Below are 23,998 nucleotides of genomic sequence, written 5' to 3'. Positions count from 1 at the left end.
TTTTAGACGCATCCTTACTCCAAAGGGATCAAATGGCTGAATTTCCTCACCAGCAGTCATTCACCTCTGAATAGGCCTGGTAACCAGCCATCCAGGTGTGTTGGAGAAGGGATGCTTCTCTAAGTTGCAGGATGGTGGCGGACTTGACTTCAGCACTCCTGCTCTCCACAGTTTGCAGCAAACCATGTAGAGGGCTTGGGGACGATTTTCTTTAAGAAAATGGAAACTTATTAGTTAATAAGATGACTGGTTATCCAAAGATTTGCGTCTGAGGCAGAGGTTGACCGTATTGGATGGACCATGGCCCTAAGAGTTCAGTCAGAGCTGCAATGTAATTACATCAACCATTGTTCATCTGTAAGAATGGCAAAAAGGGATGTTTACAGATCCTCTTCATCCATTATTACTGAACTATTTTTACCTTTGCATGTGCAGATATGGTAGATATGCTTAAAAAAAAAATACAGGCAGCTCTACCTCCAGCAAAGAATGTTCTGCGCATTCTGAATACAATTGCATGCCACACTTTTCAGATTTTAAATCGTAAAAACTAAAGATTTTACCATTTGCAAGCTACGATTTTTTACAACACAAAAATAGGCTATATCTTACAAAAAAAATGTTTATTATCTTTTAAAATGTTTGTACACTCGGTATGACAATGTGCTTACACAATACTTACAGTAGAGTAGGGTGGAACTTACTTTTGTACATAGAAAAATAATGAGGAAAAAAAGAAAACGGCACCAACAATAAACAGAAAGAAAACATGTTTACCTCCCTGGCCAGTGAAAACATAAAAAAATAAAGAAAAACTGAGTTAGACAGGCTGAAGTGGGAACTGCATCAGGAGGACTGAGCTGGTGAGGATGGGTGGGCTCACTGTGCTCGTGGGCCCTTCACTCCTGCCTACAGCTTTGGTAATTATTTTTACACATTATTTACACTTTATTCAAGAAATGATAGTCCTTTTACAAAGTGTTTGCTCATTTAAAACATTCCCAAAAACTATTATTCAATATATTCACATATAAAGCAATGTACATATGTTGGAACTTTGTTTAATGCAATTTAATGGGCTGTGAGGAAATCGTGATCTAATGCTAAGAGAACAAACTTTTACTGTCAACAGTAAAAAAAAAATTAAAAAAATATGGGAAATTAATGAGTTCATGGAGCAAAGTCGACCAAACCAGGGGTCTTCAGTATGAGAACTATCTATTAAAAATACCCAAAGCACACAACATTTTTAGCAAATGTTAAAACTGCAATGCTACAAACTTCATTTTTTAGTATTCCTGTAAGAAGACGGTTGGGGAAGGAGCTGGACGAAGATGGGGGAAATAAAAACTGTTCCTCAGTTTAAACAGAACACCAATCAACGACTTTCAACCCTGTTTCAGGTTTTAAATTGATAAAAGATCAAGTAACTTCCGAGGTCCAACTCCTTCCCCAACCTGCTCGTCCTTGGCTGATCCCTCAGTGGACTGCAAGTAAAAGTTAATTTCCCAGTGAGGGCACATTGCTAGGAATTTCCGTTAGGATGCCACTCAAACCTCGGCCTGTTGGTGCATTCTTAAAACAAAAAGGAGGCTGCAGGCTTTTCTGGTGAAGTGAGCAGGGTTCGGACAGTGTGAGCTTGGACCTCGGCAGCCCAGATAAAAGCAGCACCAGATATTTAGTCAGTGGAAGTGGGGCTGACAAGAAAGAGTCAGGACTCCTCTGTCACTGATCCATTTTCAAACAGCGGAAAGCTCCACTGACTCTTTTTATCTCACTAAATACTTCAGATTTGAGGGCTGAAAGATTTTAAAAAGAGAGGGATCATCTCAGGAACATTTAATAGCGTGGGGAAAGGGGGGAGAAAACAAACAAAAAAAAAAAAAACAACAAAAAACTAAAAGTGAGGCAGTCAGTGAACACAGTCTCTGTAGCACCCCCTCTTGTCTCATCGCATTCAAGCAAGCCACCTGAAAAGGCTTGGATCGTGGAGCCTTCTGTGCGTTTCACGAAGCCAGGAGAGATTCTTGGGCAGCAGTGCAAATTCTTTTACATAAATACAAAAAAAACAAAAAAAAGGAAAAAAAACTACTTCACTGTCCAGGACATACACAAAGGAGTGAAAGGGAAGGCAAAACTGTGCTTCTCCAGTGTGAGCGAGCGCAGAGGCAAACGAAAGATCCGCGGCTCGGTCCGGTCAGTACACGTCCGTGTCCTCTTTGGGCCTGTACACAGAGCCGAACCTCTGCATGTACGTCTTGATGTACTCCTTAGTTTTGTGCTTCACATTCTCATTGCACTCGAGGTCTTCGGGGTTCTTGCAAGCTTTCAGCTCCTTGTTCATGACTCCGTGAGTTAGCTGTGACGTAAAGCAGAGATAGAACCGTTACGAATGTCTTCTGAAACAGGAATGCAGTAAATCACGACACGTAAATTATGACACGCAATTATAATGCAGTGTGGTAAAGCGGTTCGATCGTTAATCTCCTTGTAGATAGTTTGCTCTTTATAATTGGAGAAGACCAAATTCCTTTTGGATAAGCCAAACTTATCCATGTACTGCAAGCGTTTCCTCAAAGTGCTGGTATGTGTGAGTGGCCCATCCATGCGACCGCAAGGAGCCACGCAACTATTTGAGGACACGAGTGATAAGAGCCCTTTAAGAGAGTTCAAAGATACAGGATGGCAACATGTTTTACGTGTGGAATGGCTTCTCTCAAGGATGTGACATCGAGGGAGGTCAGCTATTAAACTGTGAATGAGAGAAGACTTGGGAAATGTTATTAGAAGCTTAACTTTAATTATGTTGTGACTAAACAGAGGCTAATGAAAGGAAGACACTGAAACACTAACAGCACAGAAACACATTACTTTTCAGGATTAAACCATTCTTAAGCGTTTTGAGACAGCAAGTTATTGCGAGGCGATGTGGAAAATAATGGACAATTTTTTCCCCCCCAAATTTCAATCCTTTTTTTTTAATGCTAGTTTCTTTTCTTAAAAAATAAATTAAAAATTCCAAAAGTGGCTTATTTCAGTGATCCATCCCTTCTTTGAGATGTACCAGGGAGTATTAGGGCCAGGCTGTGAGAATTTTTGTTTAATTCTACATTATACAGTCATATTAGCAAACAAAGATGCAATTTTACCAGAAAAAAATGCCTTAAAATTAGAAGAGAAAAAGTTGTTTTAATGAGTAAAAAAAGATTAGTTATCTGATATGACCAGCTCAGGCCGTGTGAAATACACACAGCTGTTTGCGGGATCGTTTCAAAGTTACTGATAATAATATGATGCTGATGTATGTAATTATATGTAAAACTTATTCCAAAGTATAACTTCACAAGTTGCTCAATATTCCTCATCTGAACATCTTGCATTGGATTTCTCATAAAATAATTACTTCATTCTCTTAATATTATTACTTTATTCTCATATTTTAAAATAACATCTTAGCCAGACCCTAATACTTCGTCTTATAGATGACCTGAATTGTCAAACAAGATGGCGGCCCTAGGCATGCTGACATCACCCTGAACCATGAAACCCCAACGAATGAATTGGTGAAAAACAACCTACTCAGACCTAGGCAACATTTCAAACTTTTCCAGACTGCATTAGAACTCTGCCAAAACACTGGTTTGCTTCTGCTTACCTTTCTAGCCAGGTGTTTGAAATCCTCTGTGTTGCTGATGCGTCCAGATTTGCAGTCCGGCTTCCGGTACGGATTCAGGCATTGCACAATGAACTGGGACATCTGGTTAACACACAAAAGGAATATAAGAATATCAGTCGGAAGCGCTGTAGCGGTAATGACGAGAATGTTAGCAAGGAAACTGAGACTTGGACTCACCTCTTTGCGAAATGTCTCTTTACTTTTTTTAGCCAATTCACTGGAAGTGTCTGCTTCAGCCGTCTTTGTGGAGAACTGTGAAAATCACAATCAACGAGGTTGGTGAAATAACAAAACTGTAGTTTGTCACATTTCATTGTATAACTATATCCATCTAGAATATATTTTCAGTGTTTAATAAGCCAAACCAAACAGCTGTTTAGCACCATTTATAAGTCAAGGTTCTTTCAACAGCTGTTTTAGATCAGGGATATCCGTTCACAATGAACCATCTGTGGCTCCAGCCTTTAAAAACAATAGCTTATTGAAATCACTCTGAACAAAACACAATCTACCAGGAGATTGAAACAGGTTCAATCCACAGTAGATTCTACAGTCTACTTTATATTTTATAAACAAGAGTTAATGAGGAAGCTTAGCTCTTACAGGGGACATGCTTTATTAACAGAATCAGCAAAAATCAAAGGAGATAAACAGCGGGACAAAAGAATAAATAGAAAGATGGACGGATGATTAAGGAAAGAGAGAGAATAGATCCGAAAATAAAGATATCACATACTCTGTCATTTTTCCACTTGGGTTCAGATCCAAAAATATATTTAAATTAATTTTGAGACTATGTGGGAGCCCTAGCGGCCTTCGAGTCCTGAATCTACACAGCAACGCTGTCTGACTGTATCATGAAACACTGTTTATGTTTTCATTATGCTCTGCTGGTTTTCCTCAATTTCTGACTGTGCCATTTCAAATGAGACAAAAAGGACACGGCGGCAGCGTGCTTCCTCCAAACTATAAGGCAAGAGGCCGCAAATAAATGAGAGCGAGACTTTCCAGATGGTTTCCACTACTGCCGGAGACGGGATGAAAACAAAGAGGGAAAACAAACTGTGTAGCGGAAGAGGAGATAAGCTCAGCCGCCCCCTCCTCTCCCCGGTCGGCCTTGAGGCTAAGGGAGGAGGTGGAGTGAGTGGGCACACTTGGAATTTCAGTCTCCATGTTGGTTATGTGAGGGGAAACTCATCAGCAAGTTTATAACAGTCAACTGGGAATGATGTGGTGTAGAAGGTTTTTTTTTCCCCTCTTCCTGGAGAGAAACAGCTGAAAGTAATCGCTGGTGCTGCATCTTTAATCACAAACACTATAATCACGCTCTGTGGCACTTGAGCAGAAAGTTCCTGGGACCCAAATGGAAAAGTGAAGCAGCGTCGTCACAAGTAATGCGGCGGATTTACTCTGAAGCTCACAAAATACCTTAGAGGGGTTCTCATCGTAGGTCGGTGTTCCCAGGTCCATCTCAGATTCATGGTCAACACTTGTGTTGTCACTGCTGCCTTCCCAGGTGGGGGGATCCCACTGCGTTTGCCTGAAGGCAAAATAACATCAAGATCAAGATGTGTGACGGGACTTTTCTCAAGGAACACAGATGTGATACACACACACCCCCCCACACGCACACACATCGCTACACCTACCTTGTGACAACATGGTAGTAGTAGATCTTGCCTTCAGGGTCCCGGGCTGCTTTCCAGTTGGGAGGTAGGACGATTGTTTTGGGTTTTGGGGGAGAGGGAGGAGGCAGGTCTATCACATTGTTGGGTACAATCATCTCCTGGTGAACAGAAAAAAATACATATGAGGAGAAATGCATTGCCAAAATCTCTTTAAAGGCTCAATAAACAGATATTTATTGAGCCTTAAAAAAAGCAAGGAAACAGGGCAATTTTTGCCTACATCTATTGTTTATTTTAAAATGCACTAAAAAGAGCAGCTTTGTCCTTTAATAAATTCTTCTAATATATAAGAATCAACCCATCAGTTTAATGGGATTTCTATGTAAGGTTCAGAACGTGGGAATGTTTCTCATATGGACAAGATTTAAAACCTTATTTACATTGTTGAGGGTCTTTCAACCTGCCAGCATTGACAAGCAAAGTACTGCCTGGAGGTGGTCTCTCCTAGTTTTTACAAAGCAGACAACTGTTTTCATTCTTTTCTCCTCACACGGCTCTTTGTCTTTCTCCTTCTTCTGTTTACTGAAAGGCCATAGCAACAGCCGAATCAGAATAACCTTTTATTTAAACAACTAAATGACCGGGTCAGATCTCGGCCACAGATCTAGTCTCACAGCTGTATTTCTACTTTAGGAGGCTTTAACAATAATGTTGCAACATATGTTTTATTTGTTTGTGATTAACGCCAAGCACAGTTTAATAATACACCGCAGCCATGCAACGGAAACATGAAAAATATACGACAGATATTAAAATAATTCAAATAAAATAAAAAGCTTAATATTTGCACGATCTCTTCGAAAAGGAATGGTTGGTTATATACTGCCCCCATGTGGTTATACTAGATATAGGACTTTTAAACGTTTAATACTAAAAAGAGAAACTGATCAATTTAATTCAAAGTAATAAGTAATTTGTATTACTTTTACAATTGAGAATGTAGCATTAATTTATTTATTACATTCATTCTATGGGAATGAAACCAACAAAGCATGCATTTGGCAATAATTTTTAGATTAAATGGGACATGAACTAAGTTGGCCTAAAATATATACTTGCTCTTAAAAGCCACACTTATCTTCAAATGGTCTTATTATCATAGCATAACACACTGAAAGTATGAAAAATTTACATTTCTAAAAATGTGAATGTTTAGTTTTATAATTGAGTAATGTTGCAGGGTTTCCCCCAGAGAACTTGCTAAGCCTGGTGGTAGTGTCTATAAATTCAAAACTAAGCAGAGTCGTCGTGGTTACCTGCTGAACAGTTTGGGATGTGACGATGGTGGTGACTGTGCCTCCTTGCTGCACCACCACGCCCTGCTGATGACCCGGATACACCGGCTGGCCATGCAGGTAGCTGGCTGTGGGCTCAGTGTAAGCCTGGAAACACACAGCAGTCTGACTTGACTGACACTCACAACGTGTCAGACTAGGTGGACTGAGCTGGTGCATTCAACTAAAACTAAAACTGAGCTGTGCAACATATTCAGGGCTTAAACGATCATTCAAATTTATTGTGAGGAGTTGATAATTGAAATAATGGTCAAATAATTTAGTAATCTATTAATCGTTATAGTATACAGATTCAGAAAACGATCATTTGCTAAAAGACACATTCAGAGCAGCACTTACTTCAAAAATGTACAAAAAATGTATACATTTTGCATTCAAGCTGAAAAACCTCTGTAAATGTTTTACCCAGAACTCCTCAAGTGTCAGAGTTTTAGCTTCACCTGGTTCCAACTGTGTAAAATTAAATCTCCTAAGTAACTTTTGCTATCCAATTAGTTGGTTAATCTAAAAATTATTAAACGGATTAGCCTGATAGTCTTGATGCTAAGTCAAGCACAACATTATAAGCTTTTCACATGTTGATGTTAGAAGTTTTTTCTATCTGCAGAATGCGTCCTTTCCTACAAATGATCAAGCCTTCACTAAATGAATGTTGTTCTGTTGCATTTTAGGCAATAAAATGTTTATTATTTAAAAAAGGAATTGAATTGTTTACTTATTTTTATTTTTGTTTTTCTAATCTTGCATAAATAGGCTGAAGTAGTTAAATAAAAACGTGCAAAATGTGCCAATTTTTTATCCAATTAAACCTCAGAATGACAAACTAAAATAAGTGTTAGTTAAATAAATACATTAGAATCTCAACAAGCAAAAGGATTACAAAACTAAGCTAAAAAGCTTAGAATATTTTCAAGCTCCAGTTCTAGAAAAGAAAAAAAACCTTTTTAACATAGTTATCTGTTGCAGATTTACACATTTTGGAATAAGAAAATATGCTTTTATTAAGGCAAATCAGAAAATCTCAGTGAAGTCCTGATCAGAACAGGCTCAGCATTGGGAGTTGTACCTGTATGACTGGAGCGTTGGCCTGAGGGTAGGCGGTGGGGATGCTGTAGATGGTCTGGCATGGCTGGCCCTGGTAATAGATGGCCGTCTGCGTCTGCGGCGGCCCTGGAGCCGCAGCGTACTGCTGTGCCGGCTGCGTCTGCACCGTCACTGTCTGCTGGGTGGCGGGGTCCCACAGAGTGGCGTAGCTCTGCTGACTCTGTGCTTGAGGAGCCTGAGGGGCCTGCACAGAAAGCACAGCGACCCCTCCCTCCTGGGTCGCTACGGCTGGTTGCGTGTACGGCTGTGGGTTAGCTGTGGTGAGGTTGGTGGTGGTGATGTGCTGGGAGACGTTGGAGACAGGAGTGGCCTGGGATGTGGAGGACGGAGAGGGAAGGCTGAGGTCTGAGGCAGGAGTCTGTTCGTAGCTGAGGCCCGGGTCAACAGCAGGGGTGGGCAGGAGGACTTTGCCAGCATTGGGGTTGGTGGGATCCACAAAGGTCTGTATGGGGTACCCGGGGGGGTAGGTGATGAAGCCGGGGCTGGAGGCATAGACTAGAGGGTCATAAGTTAGAGTCTGGAGCTGCTGCTGCTGTTGTTGCTGCTGCTGCTGCTGCTGAAGTTGCTGTTGCTTCTGGGCTTCCTGCTGAGCAACTTCCTGTTCAAACAGCTTTCTGCGCTCCTCTGTGGACAGTTTGTTGCGCTCTTTTCCTCCAGCTCCTCTCTGTGTCTTGCTGCTCGGCGTGTCAAACCTTAAAAATTCAAGAAAAACAGATGCTGTAAAGGTGCATCTCAATAAAATAGAATACCGCTGCAAAATTATTTTATGTAAAGTGGAACTTCTATAGTACAGAAACTTATTGCACACAAAGTGATAAAGTTCAAGCATTTCTTGAAATCTTGATGACTATGGCTCACAGCTAATGAAAACCCTACATTCTGTTTCTCATACTTCAGAGTATTACTAAGTATTGATGGAGAAAGATCTTTGATATTTTTAGCGGAACACTGCTAAGTCACCGGCCCATTGAGGACAAAATAAAAATGAGTTTGACATCCTTGATCTACACCATCACAAACGTGATTTTTGAATACGCCAGCTATTTTCTCTGATTATAGTGTTCTGTAGTTGTTGTGCTTGCTTAGGTTTTATTCGATATTGTGAAATGTACGTCATTGTGTAATAAGTAGGAAGCTAGATATCATTTCCATATTCAAAATAATTATAAAAAGAAAAATGAGCATAATGGTTTACCACTCTTCATTGCGCCGGCTGCTCCTCTCGTACGGTAAGGGGGGCGGAGACTGCGAGTGTCTTCTCCGTCGCTCAGAATTGCGAGGGGTTTTGTCTGCGGTTCGGTCCCGGTCCCGGTCCCGGTCCCGATCCCGATCCCGGTCTCGGCTCCGCTCTCGGTCCCGGTCCCTGTCCCCGTCCCTGTCTCTGTCTCTGTCTCTGTCGTAGTCTCTCTCTCTGTCACGCTCCCTTTCCTTCTCTCGCTCTCTTTCCCGTTCTCGACTGCCAGAGGTGGCGCGTGGCGTCAAAGCCAAGTCACGATCACGGCTGCGATCTGCAAGGAAAGTTTTATGTATTAAATCAAACTCAAAAATTCAGTGCCAACAAACCAGAAACATATTGCAATATCTCCTACCTCTTGCTTCCTTTTCCACTTGAGTCTTCTTTGGTATCCTGTAGACCTCCTGAACAGACAAGTTCATTTGATCTCTCAGGATGCAACATTTAAACATTTACACATAGTTGCCCAGCTCGACTTGTGAAAGGGATTCGGTCTTCACTAACCTTCAGATCCTTCCAGCTCTCCAGAAGTCTGGCCGCCATGCCACTGATGTCCAAAACACTGAGGTGGGGCTCCTGACTCCTCTCGCTCTCCACGTCCGACACGCCTTCCTCTTCATCCTGAGATGGCGTTCCTATCACCGACGGTTCCACCTGCACTAACGTCCCCTCGGCGGGGACCGGAGCCTCTGGGGTCTCGGAGTTCGGTGGAGCTTCTGCGGCAGATTCGCCAAGCTGGGGCTCGGTGCTCACCTCCTCCTCCGCTTCCTTTCGCGTCTCCTTCGTCTCTGGCGGCTGTTCGGTTAGAACATCTACAGGAACCGTTTGGCCGGACTGACTCTCTGGCTCCTCCACTTTAACAGAGGACAGTTCTTCTGATTCCACCTTTTCTAGCACTTTTTCACTTTCTGGGTTTTCTGCACTCGCCTGCGCCTCACATAGAACATTTGGAGTCTCAGCTTCATTTGTCGGACCCTCTTTTGTCTCCTTAATCTTCGAATCTAACTCGGTTTCATCTTTCATGTCCACATCCTGGGGCTGCTGCTGCTGACTGCTTGAGCTCGTTTCCGACTCGTCCTGTCTTAACAACTCTTTCCCAAACCCCTCCACGGATTCTTTTGTCGGCTCCACACCTTCGCTCAGGTGTTCTTCCTTCAAGCTTGCTTCGTCATGAGGGTCGGCGTTGTGGTTTTCAGCTTCCTCCTCCTCGTCTTCATCCTCCTTCCCGTCGGATGCCTTGCTAGCGTCAGACAGAGCGCTGTCCAGACTGTTCTCACTGATGATCTTGAGGCGCCTGTAAACGGCAGGTTTGGACGTGTCGCCGTCCAGCTCCGGAGCCATTTTAGCAGAGGAGCCATCGGGAGTGTTGAGAGGGGTTTGGACCCGGGACGTGTTCTCGCTGGAGTAGCCATCCATCTCAGCCTGCTGAGGGAGTGTTTTGATCTGAGCCCACCGCTGGATGAGGGTCAGGACTTTGCTCTCTTCAAGCATATTCTTCGTCGAGATGGGGAGCACAGCCAGGGTCTTCATGATCTGCAAGAAGAGATTATAGGCATGCAGTTTAGATTCAGCAAGGGGTTCATGCCTGACCACCATTTACGATGAATCGCAAAAGTATTTATGCTATTTTGTGACAATATAAAGCTTTCATGCGTCTTAATGAGATTTTTTTTGTCGTAGAAAAATCAAACGTAGTGCTTAGTACAGTACTGGGAGGAACATGGCTTTTAATTATTTTTACAGAAAATGTGATGGGTGGTTTCAATCCCTCTGAGTCCATACTATGAAGAAAGTCTTGCTGAGGTTACAGCAAGAAGCTTTGTACAAGTAGGGATTGAAATTTTTGCCCAATCTTCGATAAAAAGTAGCTCAAGCTCCGTCAGGCTGGACAGACAGCATCTGTGAATTTTCGTATTCAGCTTCTGATTTTCAATTGGACGTAAATCTACATTAATATGCTTTGATTTAACCATGTGGGTCAAACTTAGGCCAAATTGGGGCTGGTGTGTAATTGAATATATGCAAAATATTCCAAATGTTTATTAGAGCTGGCCTGAAGGCGGGCAAAACATGCAGAGCAAATACTACAAATCCCAGAATGCAACTGGTCCATTGCGACCTTAATCCTCTGTTGACATTCAATAGGAATATTATGCAACTGCAAGTCACAATGGATCCTTTACACCAACGTGTTCTCTGTTTACTAACTTGGAGACTAGCAAAAGTTGGTTACAGTGGGGCTGAATAAAATGTAAGCCACCCTTTCAGGGGGGTTTTTTGTAAAACATTTTGAGGGCCATTTATTCCTTTTTTCTTTCACTTCAAAAATATTCACTATTTCACAATAAAACACATTAAAGTTGATGGTTATAATATGAGAAAATGGGTAAATGTTTTGATGTACAAACACTTCTGCAGGTTACAAAAACCTTAACAAAAATGTATAATAAATCTCACCTCTAACTGCAGTTTGTTGTTATTAGCGCTGTTGCCTTTAGCTTCAGAGAGCTCCACCATAAAGATCCACAACAAGGACAAGCCGTGATGATCTAAGAACTGCTTCAGGCACGATGGATTCTGGGTGTCCTGTGCAGCAACAAAACACATGAAACACACTGGAAGGATTTCAGGGATGGGCACAAACAGCCCAAATGAAGCAGCATTGATGGTTCGTACTTGTATGAGCTTAAGGCAGAGGAGCTTCTGCTCCATGGTTTCCACTCGGACCATCAGTCTGCACAGAGACACCACCTGCTTCTCGTCGTACAGGCCTTCTCCATTCTCCAGTAATGCCTCCAGCTCCTCATCCACCTGTGAAAAAACAAACAAACATGTGGATCCACTGAACTATTGCTAAAATATTTTTCTTGGAGTGAACACACATATCTCCAAAAGGTACTGATAAGGTATTATTGGAGAAATGCCGCTGTTGCCTGCAAAAATAGTCGTGGCGCTTTAAGACTGACCGTGGTGAGAGCGTTCTTTCGGCTGCGGTCTTTCTTCATCTTCCCTCCAGCCGCTCGAACACTAACTCTGTTCTCACCACCAAGGAAGCCTCTGCAGCTGGGGGCCCCACAGAAGCATTTCTGTGCTTCTTTCCTGCACAGCAAGAAAGAAGCAAAGGTGAAGTCCTCTTAAATACTCTCTCTATAATGATGACTTAAAGTCTGCCACAAATGCAATTCAGGATAAAGGACAACTGGAGGAAAGTCTTACCCATATCTCTGAAACTGGTAATCGAACGTCAGTTCAGTTCCCGCAGTGACGGCCGTGGTGGTGAAGAACCCAACTCTGAGCTGGCCATTGACAGTCCACTAGAGAAACGTTTTTAAAATGAATACATTTTGGACAGCTAAACTTTTAGAAATAAACTGCCCAGAGTTGTTTTTGCTTTTGCTTCAGTACCTTTTGGGTTTCACAGTTCGGCTCACAGCTGTGGTTCATGAATCGCGAGCAGTTACCCTTCAATGTTGCGTCAATGATCTGCAGAGACGCAGCACGGCAACAGGAAGGTTACCATTTCATTCATTTAAGTGGTCATTTAAAATCTGTTACAGCCTCGCTCACCTCATTATTCTTTAGTGCCATGAAGTAGTAGTGGATGTTCTTGTTGCGAGCATATTCTTTCACCCTTGATTTGAACCCTTTGTGGTCCAACACCTCGCCGCAGTACTCCAGGACAAATGTGTTTCTGAGATTACAAAAAACCCAGAATGTTATAGTTCTAGTTGACTACAACCTTAACAACCAACAGCAAAGCATCTCATTAAATTATGACTCAACAAGAAAACTATATATTTTTGATACTATGCAAAATGAGACAGAGTTAAAAGAAAAATCTTCAGAGCTAAACAAAAAAAAAAATCTTGCACAGAATAATAATATCAAATAAAGACAACAGCTAAAACTCTTACGGAGCCAAGTCTCTAGCGGCACGCAGTCCCCAGCCTTTGTCTTCAGTGAGGATGACCTCGAAGTCCGCATGCTGCTTCATCTGAAAACGACGGTTAGAGCAATATGCTCCATTCAAGCACCGTGACGAGCTGTGAAAAAAGAAAACAATAAAAGTGATGTGAACATATGCACATTACATACTTTGAGTTGTTGCTTATGCATTAGGCAGCCGCTTTTATCCAAAACGACGTACAAATGCAAATTTAACTACAATTCAGTGCGAAGGCCTTCAGTCACCAGATTTACTTTTTCTTTTCAAGGAAGACAAATACCACATATTTAATAAAATAATGATTTGATTTAGTATGATTTCAACCAGCTTAGCAGTAGTAGCATCCACAGCACTATGTAGCTTAACAATTACATTAAAAACGAATTACCTAAAAATATTGAGGCACAATATCTGGACTGAAACTAATACAAAAATAATTCAATGCACCAAAATTGTGAGATTTCTGCAAATCCTTAAAATTTTTTCCTCAAGATATTAAAAAATATATATATACAACTCATTTTGACTCACTGGAAGCAAAACAGAGATTTCAAATGGTTTAAGGATGTTAAATATGAGACCAGCTTAAACAGAACTGACCTATTTCCTCAGCGACTCGCTTCTTTCTGAGGATTTCAAGGTTTACAAAATGTTCACTTCTAAAGCAAAGTTCTTTTAACTGCAAAACAGTTTCTTTATGACTCACCATTCAATCATAAGGAGCCGATTTAAACAGTCTTCTCCACATGCCATCACTCCTTTTGCGCGGTCCTCTCGCGACAACACTGGACACTCACATTGCATCCTCTTGATATCTCGATGAGATTTGCTTTTCTTTCTACAAGAGATGTTGAAAAAGTCCATCAGTCAAACTTTAAATAATCACATTTTTAAAAATTATACTTTGACAATATAAAAGCTTGCTGGACAACTGTTTACCTCTCTGTTAGGTACTTGTTCTCCTCAATCAAGTCAAAGTAAGGGGGCATCTTTTTAATCTTGGCCAAGTCTTTCCATCTGCTGCCATCTTGAAAGTTGCGTAGAGTGAGCGATGGTCGGTCCACTTCGGCTTTTACTTCCTTAGAAACTGCAACATCTTCTTGACGCTCCCTTTTTCCAGATGGTCCAGCTTCTGCCTCGTTGTCCGAATCCGACTCAATTTCCGGACGCCTTTTCTTGGGCGGCCCTCTGCTTCTGTGGGGTCTATGATTGTCCTCTCTGGGTGGCTCAGGTAAAGCAGGGCCCCTGCTGTTGCTGCTAATTTCAGGACCTTGCACTGAGCTCGCTGACCCTGGAGTGTTTAGTGCTTTGTTATGACTCGATGACTTTTCCGCTCTGTAGTCATCATGGTCATTCGTGAGCGAGTCCGGGTGGATTTCACTCGAAGGTTCCTGATAATGTTCGTGTGTATGGAGGTAAGGTCTTTTGATAGTTTGCATGTTTGGCGATTGGTGCGTACCGGAGTGAATACTTTGCTCTGGCTCCTTGGAATTGGTTGCTGTTGCTTTAGTGTTTAACTGTGGTCCGTGGCTGCTATCAGGCTGCTGGCATGTGCTGGTAGGCTGCTCTGGTTGAGATAAATCCCAACCCAAGCTGAAACTCATCTTGTTGTTGATATTGTCAGAGAGAGTATTAGGTTGGAACTGCAAGTGCACCTGCTCGCCTTGACTGCTTATCTCATGTTGCTTCAAACTTTGCTCACATTGTCTGGAATTATCAAGCAAAGGGGTTGAATCTGTTGCACTTCGTTGGGCACCGGTATGATCGGCTCCAAAACGCTGACCGCTGATGGCGTTGGAACCTTCTGAGTGACTGGTGCTATCAATCATGTTGCTCTGGGACTGACAAAGCACGCCGATATGAGGCGACTCAACAAAGCTAGTTGTTGTGGTTTGTGTTTGTTGTGCGTTAACTTGGTTAGTTTTTCCCGAATGGGCGCTGGGCTGCTCTGAAATATGTAAAGGGGTACATGAAAAGGCTTGTCCATCCTCCACATCTTTTGTCAGGGAGGAATGCTTGGGGACTATTACCACAGAGTGAAACTGCTTTATGGCAGTGTCGCAATCCGAGTCATACGCGGAGTTGTCGCTGTCACTGCCATCACTGGGCGTTGCTAGCATATCCTGATTGATGGCTGTTCTTTTACTGGATTTATTTCTGTGTGTGCTCTCCTTTAATTTCCTCTCACAGGCATCAGAACTCTGGATGTTTCCTAACGTGGCTAAGTGAATCTGGGATAACTGATCGTTAATGTGTGAAGGCTCATCTGTGTATGGTTTATGAGTAATACGACTGAAATCACAGCGGTCAATGCTGGTGCTTGCTTGTGAAGGCTCACTTTGGTCTTCATGTTTAAAGGTCACTAAAGAGACGTCTTGCTCCATGTTGGAATGTTTAGCATCTCTGGACTGAATGTTACCTTTACTGTCCAGGTCATGTTGAGTACCGTCATTAGAGAATTCAATTCTTTTGACAGATACCACTTTTTTAGGGCTGAGATTACGTTCTGCACAAACATCCCTGTTTGAATTATCATTTTCACATGAGTCTTGCCCTACAATATCCCAGCGAGACTTTCTGGTAGTGCAGGTACTCTTTTTGGTGGCATCTTTACTTTGCTCTTCTTCCAAAAGCTGACTTTCAGCTTCTAGACAGGACATATCAGATTTTTGTGGGTCATACTGATTTTCGGCTACCAAAACGTCATTTGGTTCAACAATCTCCATATTAGTGTTTTGCTGGATCTCATCTGTGATGTTTGTTTCTGTAGCATTGAGAGAGGGTTTTGGCACTTTGCCATCTTTTTCACCGATAAAATCTTCGCTTTCACCTGAATTTAAAACAGCTGGAGTTGAGCTCACATCTGGCTCACTAGCCTTCACATTGCACACGTTTTCCAGAGTGATGTCTACAAGCTTTAGGTTTCTGATCAAGGTTGTAGATGAGGCATTTTCAGGTTCTAGTTCAAGTACTGGTTTTGTTGCTTGCTCTGTCTTTCCTAAACATTCTTGCAAAGTCTTTTCAGTAGATAAAACCATGTCCGTATCACCCTGACTGCCCTGTGCATCCTCACCTGGTTCTGAATCTGATTTTTCTCTTTCCATCTGAGGACTACATTCTGCTGTGGTTTCACATGATGGCGCTTTGGCAGGACTATGAAACATGTCATCTGACTGTCTGTGATGTCTAGGGGATTTTATGGAGGACCTAGAGGGAGTTACTTGCTTTGAATCTGGTCTACTGGTTTTCTCTTGAGAGTCTTTACTGTTCTCCAACAAACTTGTATTTATTTCAGAAGACTGAGTTTTTGTTTTGTGTTCTCCCTCAGAATCACCAGAGCTGTTTTTTCTGTTCTTGTCATGTGATTGGGACTTGCTACGATTACTGGAAGAAGATGATTTGGTACTGGTGTCAGACCTGTGATGACTGCTAGATTTGCGGGAACTGGAGTCCAAATCAGGAGAGCACCTATGTTGAGAATCAGAGTCTGAGGAACGCTTTGAAGTCCTTTCAGACTTTGATGACTGCGTCCTTTTGTCAGTCTCTGAGGGGTGGGGAGACTCTAAAGATTTTGAAGATTTCTCGGATCTCGAGTAGGAAGATGATTGTGATGCTTTATGCGAGCTTGAATAGTTAGATGACCTGCTGGACCCAGATGTTCTCGTCCTCGTTTTCCTGTGGTCGTCTTCAGAGTCAGAACTGTACCGAGTTCTTTCAGTCCGAGAGCGGGAGCGTCTTTTCTCCCTGCGTGGAGAACTCCTGTGGGATCGCCGATCAGATTCGTGATAGTACAATCTTTCCGAGCGAGAAGCTCTGTCACACCTGGACCTCTCGGATCTGGAGTGAGACGAACTTGTCCGAGAACCTCTTGATCTAGAACGTGATCTAGTCCTGGATCTCCTGCGATCCTTGTCCGAACGAGATGAGCGAGAGGAAGGCATCCTAGAATCACGATCAGATTTGGAGTAACTAGAAGACCGTTCTTGAGTCTCTGTGCGCTTGGAGGAATTTTTCTCCTTTTCCCCCACATGTGAATTAGAGGAAGACCTTTTTGTCTCTTTGATCAGGCTGTCAGAGCTTGTTTTGCTTTTTGAATCTTCTGATTTGCGGCTGGAAGACGCGTGGGTCAAGTCTCCATCAGATTCAGAGCAAGGAGGAGCACTGTCTGACTGTGACCTGGTTTTCCTTTTGTACACATTAGAATCCCGATCAGTACAACTGGAACCATCACCATCTATTCCGGACGAGGAAGCCGATTTCTTGAGGTTAGAATCTTCTTTTGTCTCAGAGGATTCATTGGTTACATTTTTAGGGGAGCTATCATTAATGATGTTCTCAGGCGGGGGAGCTGGAACTTCAGTGTCACTCTGAGAGTTAACCTCTGATTCAGAGACATGCACCTCCTCAGATGTAACAGGTGTCGGATTCTCTTCAGTAACAGAAATGCTAATAATTTGCTTCTTAAAATGCATCTTTCCTAAGTTTTTTTGGAGTCGAGTTGAGGGCGAGGCTGACGTTTGAGAACGTTTCTCTGGTGTAGATGACGGCACCAAGACTGTCTGCTTTTGCTCCGTTTTGTTTTCTGCATTCTTTCCCACTTTGTCCAAGATAGACTGAGATGAGGCATTGTGAGGTTCAGTGACAGTCGTATCAGGATTGGCAGATATGAAGAATGAACTTGGCAGCGGCTTTTTAGTCTGCGAGAAGCTGAAGGACACTTTCTGACGACCCTGATCTTCCAGGTTGACCCTCATCTTGGTTCCTTTTGGTAAAAGATGATTGGACAGCATGACTCGGGGAGACAAGCTTTTAATCAGAGCTGACGTGGATAGACCCTCCACCTTCACCTATAGGGAAAAGAATGCACACAAAAAAAGAAAAATCAATAATCAAGACGCTGAAATTCTCAAAACTGTAGAGTATTACCAGATTAACTTACAGAAGCAGCACTCCCTTCCTGTCTGTGTTTCATTGAGAACATAAAGAAACAAGAGAAAAGGCAAAAGTGGTATTACAGATTCCTTGATAAACCTTATGCATAAAAATGTTATCCAGTCCACAGTGATTGTACCATTTTACAAGATAACGCACTAATGGCAATATGCATCTGAACAAACTTTAGCATAACTGTTTTTTTGCAAAAACACTTTAAATTTCAAACATCATACCACTTTCTTAACTATAAGTATATTACATTAATAATTAGTTTTGGAGATCAGGTTTCAAAAATATACATAAAAATCCATTTTTGAACCCGATCTCTACTATATTTCCATTCACAAAGAAAAGGAGAAGTGACAGCCAACCAGCAAATATAGAGCAACTTTCAGCCCAGTGCAGCCACATAGTTTGGGATTCATGCTTTAGTTAACTTGAAGTCAACACATTTAATTCCTCTTTCAACACTGTAGTAAGAATATCAGACCAGAAGAGAAACTGAAGCACTTCCATGGTGAAAGTTTAACAGCAATTTCAGGTGTCCGATATATATTTTAATAACAAAAGTCCACATTTCCAGACACATTTTTCTAAGTTCATTTAGTCAATTTTTACAGAATAAATGTGTAAAATTATCAGGTTTTAAACATGAAAACTGGATGTACGGATGGCTTTGCAATGAAGTCTGAAAGATCAAATACTGTTCTCTGCTTTCCCAGGGCTGCATGGCACATAAATTCCAGATTGCGAAGGAACATTGAAATTTGCTTTGCAAGCTTTCACCAACGTTGACTGCCTTTAATTAAGTGTTAGTGCGTCTTTCTGTGTGTGATTGTTGCCTTCAGAAAGTTAATTTCCACTTGGTCAGATCTGGTTATTAAGAAAGCCAATGCAGAACATCTTAGCTCTTTACCTTCGAAAACTCCAACACTGCTTTTTCAGTTAGGCCATTGTTCGTCTGCAGTGAAGCACTGTCTTCAATTTCGCTGAATTTGGATTAATCTGAGCAGACAGTATATAATAATACACTTTAAAATTCATTCATGAAGAACAAAGACCTAATAATGAAACAAAATTAGGAGCTCCCAGGTTAATTGTTTAAATTAATTGTCCAAATCCTTTTCCACCAAATGGACTGAAAGAATGTAAATCCTGAACTTCTTTTCATTTATACGCTAATAAGCCCAGATGAAGCTTGGGGGTGTGACTCGATGTATTTGTAAGGTTTATGTAAATAAAAACACCAATCTAACATATTACCACAGCTAATTGTGAAAAGCTGAGAGTAGCAACTGATATTCCTAAGCAGCCAATGTGAATATATGATTTTTGTTCTATTGAGTGCTTTTCTTAGACCGGGCTTATGAATACTGAGTAATATTTGGGTCGTTTATTCCCTTGAGTTTTCTTTTTCCTTTTTTTCCCCCTCTGTCTGACCTTTAAAATGGGATGTTTCTGCAGGGACAATCTGTCACAATAAAAGACTTATAACAAGAAGGATTCAGTCAAGCTGACAGCAGATTGAATCTCATGCAGTTACAACATTATCTTCGACATAAACTATTTTTGCTTCAAGTAAGCAAATAGCCAAAACTGTTTGCTGACGGTTTTCAACTCCCACTGATTGAGGATAGATGACCTGCAGTATGTGCTTCAATTCAAGAACAAACTACAGCACAAGGGCTTTTTTCATGACCTGCAAACTCCTTTGTTGTTCTGTCTACAGGGAGAGAAATGTGTTTGACCAATCAGTAGCCTGCAGTGCTTTCTTGACATCGCCTCGGCTTATTTGGGAGCCAAACCGAAACACAGAGTACCACCTACAATGCAAAATATCACACTTGAGCAAAGACATGATGAACTGCCCAGAGTATTTGAAAAAAGCCTAGATATTATTACAAAATCTTGCACGTCACAGACTTTGAGGTGAACATTTTACCAGAGCAGAGTGCAACAGGGAACGTGCATAAACTATAGCACAAATATACACTGAAAGAACAGCTGCTGTGTAATACCTGAGCTCTGACTTCAGAAGAGTGTCCATGGAGAAACACGCCTATGGTTAGTAGGCCTGAGGAGGCTGCTGGCTGACAATAATCCAAATCAGAGCACCTCCAAAGTGACGCCACATCTGACAAGAAGAAACGCAATTTTGAAATGAAATAAGCTTCACTGGTCATAACAGCCAGAAGCTATTTTATGAAAAAGGGGGGGAAAAAAATTTAATTTCAGTTGAAATGACATCAGATTAACTTTTTGTGCAAAACAGATTTCACACTGCCTACACAATATTTATACACATTAGAGCTGGACAACAAAGCAATTACTATATTGCAGTGGATCAATATCAACGGAAGATATGATGACAGAATTTTCAATAATTTCACTGAACCCTCAGAAACGCATCCTGGAGGATGTAGACAGAGGAAAGGCTTTAGCTGCTAATCCTCTCATAGCCAGCGAAGCCAGCGATGGGTGGCATCAACTAACTCACTTACTCTTTGGTTACCTAGCAACAACCTGTTGAGTGACTTGCACAGTTTTAGCTTTTGCCACTATACCTCATAGCTACTTGAAAATAAAAAAGAACAGAGTGGAGTGAAAACTGTGAATGAAACAGGAAAGGTCACATCAGTAGTTGAAACGGTTACAAAGTCAGCCCTAAGACAAGTATCGTATTACTCTTGCAATATTATGCAATAAAATGTTCTAACTCACCCTTGAATGTTGAGGTACAATCTGGTTCTGAGAAATGTACATTTATACGGAACGATTAAGCAAAGCTCCAAGAAATTTCCTTACTTCATGTGTCCCCTCTATTTTTTGGTAATAATAAAAAACACAAAATGACATACAACATTTGTAAATCTCAGAAAAATAGTCAACAATTCAAGCTGCTCCTCTTACTAATTATCATAAGGTTTCTATCTAATGGGTCTGTTGACATTACAAAAGTCCTCACAGGGGTAGACTCTCGTCTTCCACTTTCTTCTACATATGATTCAAATAAAGAGAAGAATATCAGGTTGTTGCTCTCTCATTGCTGAAGCTTTTATTAGGCAGGTAACCACTTTCTATGAATTCATATGATGCGGCCTTGTTCTGATAAAAGGTTTCTTGATTGCTTCTTAAACAGTTGCTTAAAGAAATTACCCAGGGGCTGGTCCACACGATAATGCATTTTTCCAAAAACTGGAATGGAGAAGAGTTTCAGGGGAGTTTAAACGGGTGCCAGAGTGTAAATTCAACAACAACAACAAAAAAAACCCGCTGACAAATTAGTCCAACCTCTAACCTGACCTATAACCCAATTGGGTTACTAACCCAAAGCCTTGGCTAGGTCTGTGTACAGATATAATTATTTTTTAAAACGCTTCAGTGTGGATCCAGGTGTTTTCGAAAATGACAACCAGTTATAGAGAAAAAAAAGTTCCAGTAGAGGTGGAGCCTAATCTTTTTCAGATCAGCATATGTATCCTAACAGCATTTACTCTGCTAGGTCAGAATCAGTGCATAAGACTTAAAAAAAAAAAAACAGGAAGAACCAGACTGTTCCTGCAATGGAACATCGTTAATATTGTTCCAGTTGAGGAGTCCCTTTATAAAGAAACCCTTCTTTCATGATATGTTGGCCATCAATTAATGTTGTTCAGAGGTAGTAATGTCTTTAAGCAACAAATCATACTGTGCAGTTTTGGAACATAAAAGTCTCTTCTTAATAATATGAAGATTTAATAATTTTTTGACCCAATTGTTGGGAAATAAATCTTACTTGAAAATTATGCAATGTAGGAATATTTAAATATGTGAAATGAAAATTATGCACTAAGTATGCAGCACTACACCTTCTGCCATCTCTTACATATGTGGAAGCATGTGTTAGGTTTATCAGGAAGTGTTCCCTTTTTCAGCATGCTGGGCCAATAGTCTCCGATGCTGTAGGAGTATATAACACGAATCAGATAAGGGGCTGCATGCACGTTTATCTTTAAAAATAGTGACGATACACAAAAACGTTGGTTGACAAACGTGCATTTTATTACCAGAACTCTCGAAAACAAGCAAGTGGCTTTACACGGTTAAACTTATTCCTTATAAAATGTATTTCTACATTGATATCCTAGTCGACAAAAATTGTTTTTACAACAATACTTGAAATCTAATGGCAGCATGGCCTGGACAGGAGGAGTGGATCCAGCCAAAACATGGCCTTTAAAAGGAGAGACGTTTCCGATGAGATAACGAGCTGCGAAATAATTAGTCATGTCAGAAGCAAGTTTCTAGCCTTCCTAAATGCCACACATGGTAGTTACAGTATAGACAGATAATTAAGTTAGCTATTAACTTCTGACTGTATTTAAATAAATTCATCTAAACAAGCTTGGCTAGCTTAAGTAAACTAGCATAGCAGCCTCACGGGAGCCATGTTTGAAGAATGTGTTAGCGCATGTTGTGACCCCTTTATTATCATGCATCGTGATAATACTTCCATTTAAATGATTGTGTAGTTGTAAACAAATTGTGTGGGAGGTTCACTTACTCAGATCTGCTGACTCTATAAACATTCACCAAAAGCTCAGCTCGACGACACCTCCTCGCTAACACTAGCAATGCTGGCTAGATCTAGCACCGCAAATAGCATTAGCACTCAGTGTGCTAACAGACCGTTTTGTGTCGTTTTCGTCAATATTTGAAATTAAATTGTCATATTACGAACCGGCAGATGTGTTTTTCCCTCACTCACTGCAAGTCACAGCCTACACAATGTGAAGTTGCATTTGGACATTTTAATATAAAGGTATAACCGACACTCGTATGAATGTTCACCCGGCTTAGCTCACATGCTAGCCACGGATGTTTTGTTGTGTATCCACAGTTTGATCAAAAAACGAACCCAACTAAACTTAACAAGGTGTATACGATACTCACTTCTCGAAGTTTGCACGGTCACAAGGTTCCCCCATCCTCAAAATAATTGGTGATCTCCCCCTTGTGAAGCATCAAGCAGCAACGCATGCAGGCGTTAAATCCATACGGAGTTGTCGGAAATGACCGTCGGATCAGAGGCTCCTACGCTGCTGCTGCTGCGCCCCAGCTTCAGCTTCAGCACAGCTGAATGTTGGTTCAATCGAGCTAGCATGTGCTCGGATTGCTACACAGTTGTCTAAGTTGAACGAGGAAATACATAAGCACAAAGGTTTCATTTTGGTTATTCGTGTTTTCATACAGATTCATTAGGGTGACCTTAAATGCGTTTCTGTCGCTTTTATTAAGAAAACCGATCCTCACAGATGTTCGCAGACTCTTGGCTGATGCCTTTAATGTCACATGATTAGAAGCGGGGCGCGAATCCGGGAGAAAAACAGAGACCGAAGATGGTACCAAACATTTTTAGTCTTTTCTGGAACCAACCATAGTAACGTCCTTAGTTAGTGGGCATCTTGCTCGCTCTTACTCTCTTTATTGCACAGAAAAGCAGCTAAAATGAGGCCGATTTTTTTTTTTTACCACAAACTAGATGAATAATACGGAGCCCTAGGTCGGCACTATTCACACACCGACGTACTCCAGCGACGAACCGAATGGGTGGAGTTTATTCATCAAATAAAGATAGAGGGTGTCTGACTCTAAAAATGCTAAATGACCCGCCATATAGCGCACAGATAAAAAAAAAAGCTTGTTTTGATTAAATGCAACTGGTGATACATCATTGATATTCAGTCAGTAAGATTATAATTTGTCTAAAATAATTTGCCCTAGTTAAAAATTCTTCTGTCGGTGCATAGAAAAAAATCAGTCCAGTGAGCCACAGTTAGGAGACTCCTGACTGAGGATAAGGAGCTCCACTATCCAGGGTTATTTTAGAATAGGGCCACCGGTCTATATCACTAAAATGAATTAAGGTGATTAAGACAACTGGATGATTCCCATGTATCTCCCTTTGAAGGATTTCCAGGCTTGCCCCACTGGAGATCTGCTAGGAAGACAAGAACAACGAGAACATGCTATTTATCCTTTGGGGCCTGGGAACACCTAGGGACCCTCAGAATGAATGGGAGAGAATGAATTGGGGGAGGGTCTAGATTTCCTGGACTTGAAACTTTGCAACTCAATGGA

The 23,998-nt window shown here is 41.4% G+C and overlaps 1 protein-coding gene across 5 annotated transcripts; it reads right to left on the bottom strand.

Annotated features, from left to right (window-relative positions):
- Positions 1 to 606: 606 nt before the first annotated feature.
- setd2 (SET domain containing 2, histone lysine methyltransferase) lies at positions 607 to 23,142 on the bottom strand. 5 transcript variants are annotated; one of them, XM_028012974.1, is made up of 22 exons: positions 22,811 to 23,142; positions 19,897 to 20,012; positions 17,883 to 17,904; positions 13,883 to 17,790; positions 13,650 to 13,781; positions 12,912 to 13,040; positions 12,565 to 12,688; positions 12,403 to 12,480; positions 12,214 to 12,311; positions 11,964 to 12,096; positions 11,674 to 11,808; positions 11,455 to 11,583; positions 9,502 to 10,530; positions 9,353 to 9,401; positions 8,959 to 9,271; positions 7,726 to 8,455; positions 6,621 to 6,746; positions 5,326 to 5,462; positions 5,105 to 5,216; positions 3,854 to 3,928; positions 3,656 to 3,757; positions 607 to 2,359 (listed from the first exon to the last, which is right to left on the bottom strand). In XM_028012974.1, the coding sequence occupies exons 2-22, from the start codon at positions 19,923 to 19,925 to the stop codon at positions 2,198 to 2,200; spliced, it is 7,752 nt and encodes a 2,583-aa protein (XP_027868775.1). In that variant the 5' UTR covers positions 19,926 to 20,012; positions 22,811 to 23,142; the 3' UTR covers positions 607 to 2,197. The 5 variants fall into 5 exon arrangements, with proteins under 5 accessions (XP_027868775.1, XP_027868776.1, XP_027868774.1 ...); XM_028012975.1 differs by lacking the exon at positions 22,811 to 23,142 and adding an exon at positions 18,795 to 18,883 and having other exon boundaries at positions 19,897 to 20,009; XM_028012973.1 differs by lacking the exon at positions 19,897 to 20,012.
- Between the last annotated feature and the right edge of the window lie 856 nt (positions 23,143 to 23,998).

Source organism: Xiphophorus couchianus, chromosome 3 (assembly GCF_001444195.1).
Source record: "Xiphophorus couchianus chromosome 3, X_couchianus-1.0, whole genome shotgun sequence".
In the NCBI taxonomy this organism is placed as follows: Eukaryota; Metazoa; Chordata; class Actinopteri; order Cyprinodontiformes; family Poeciliidae; genus Xiphophorus; species Xiphophorus couchianus.
This window is presented reverse-complemented; position numbering and strand designations above follow the sequence as displayed.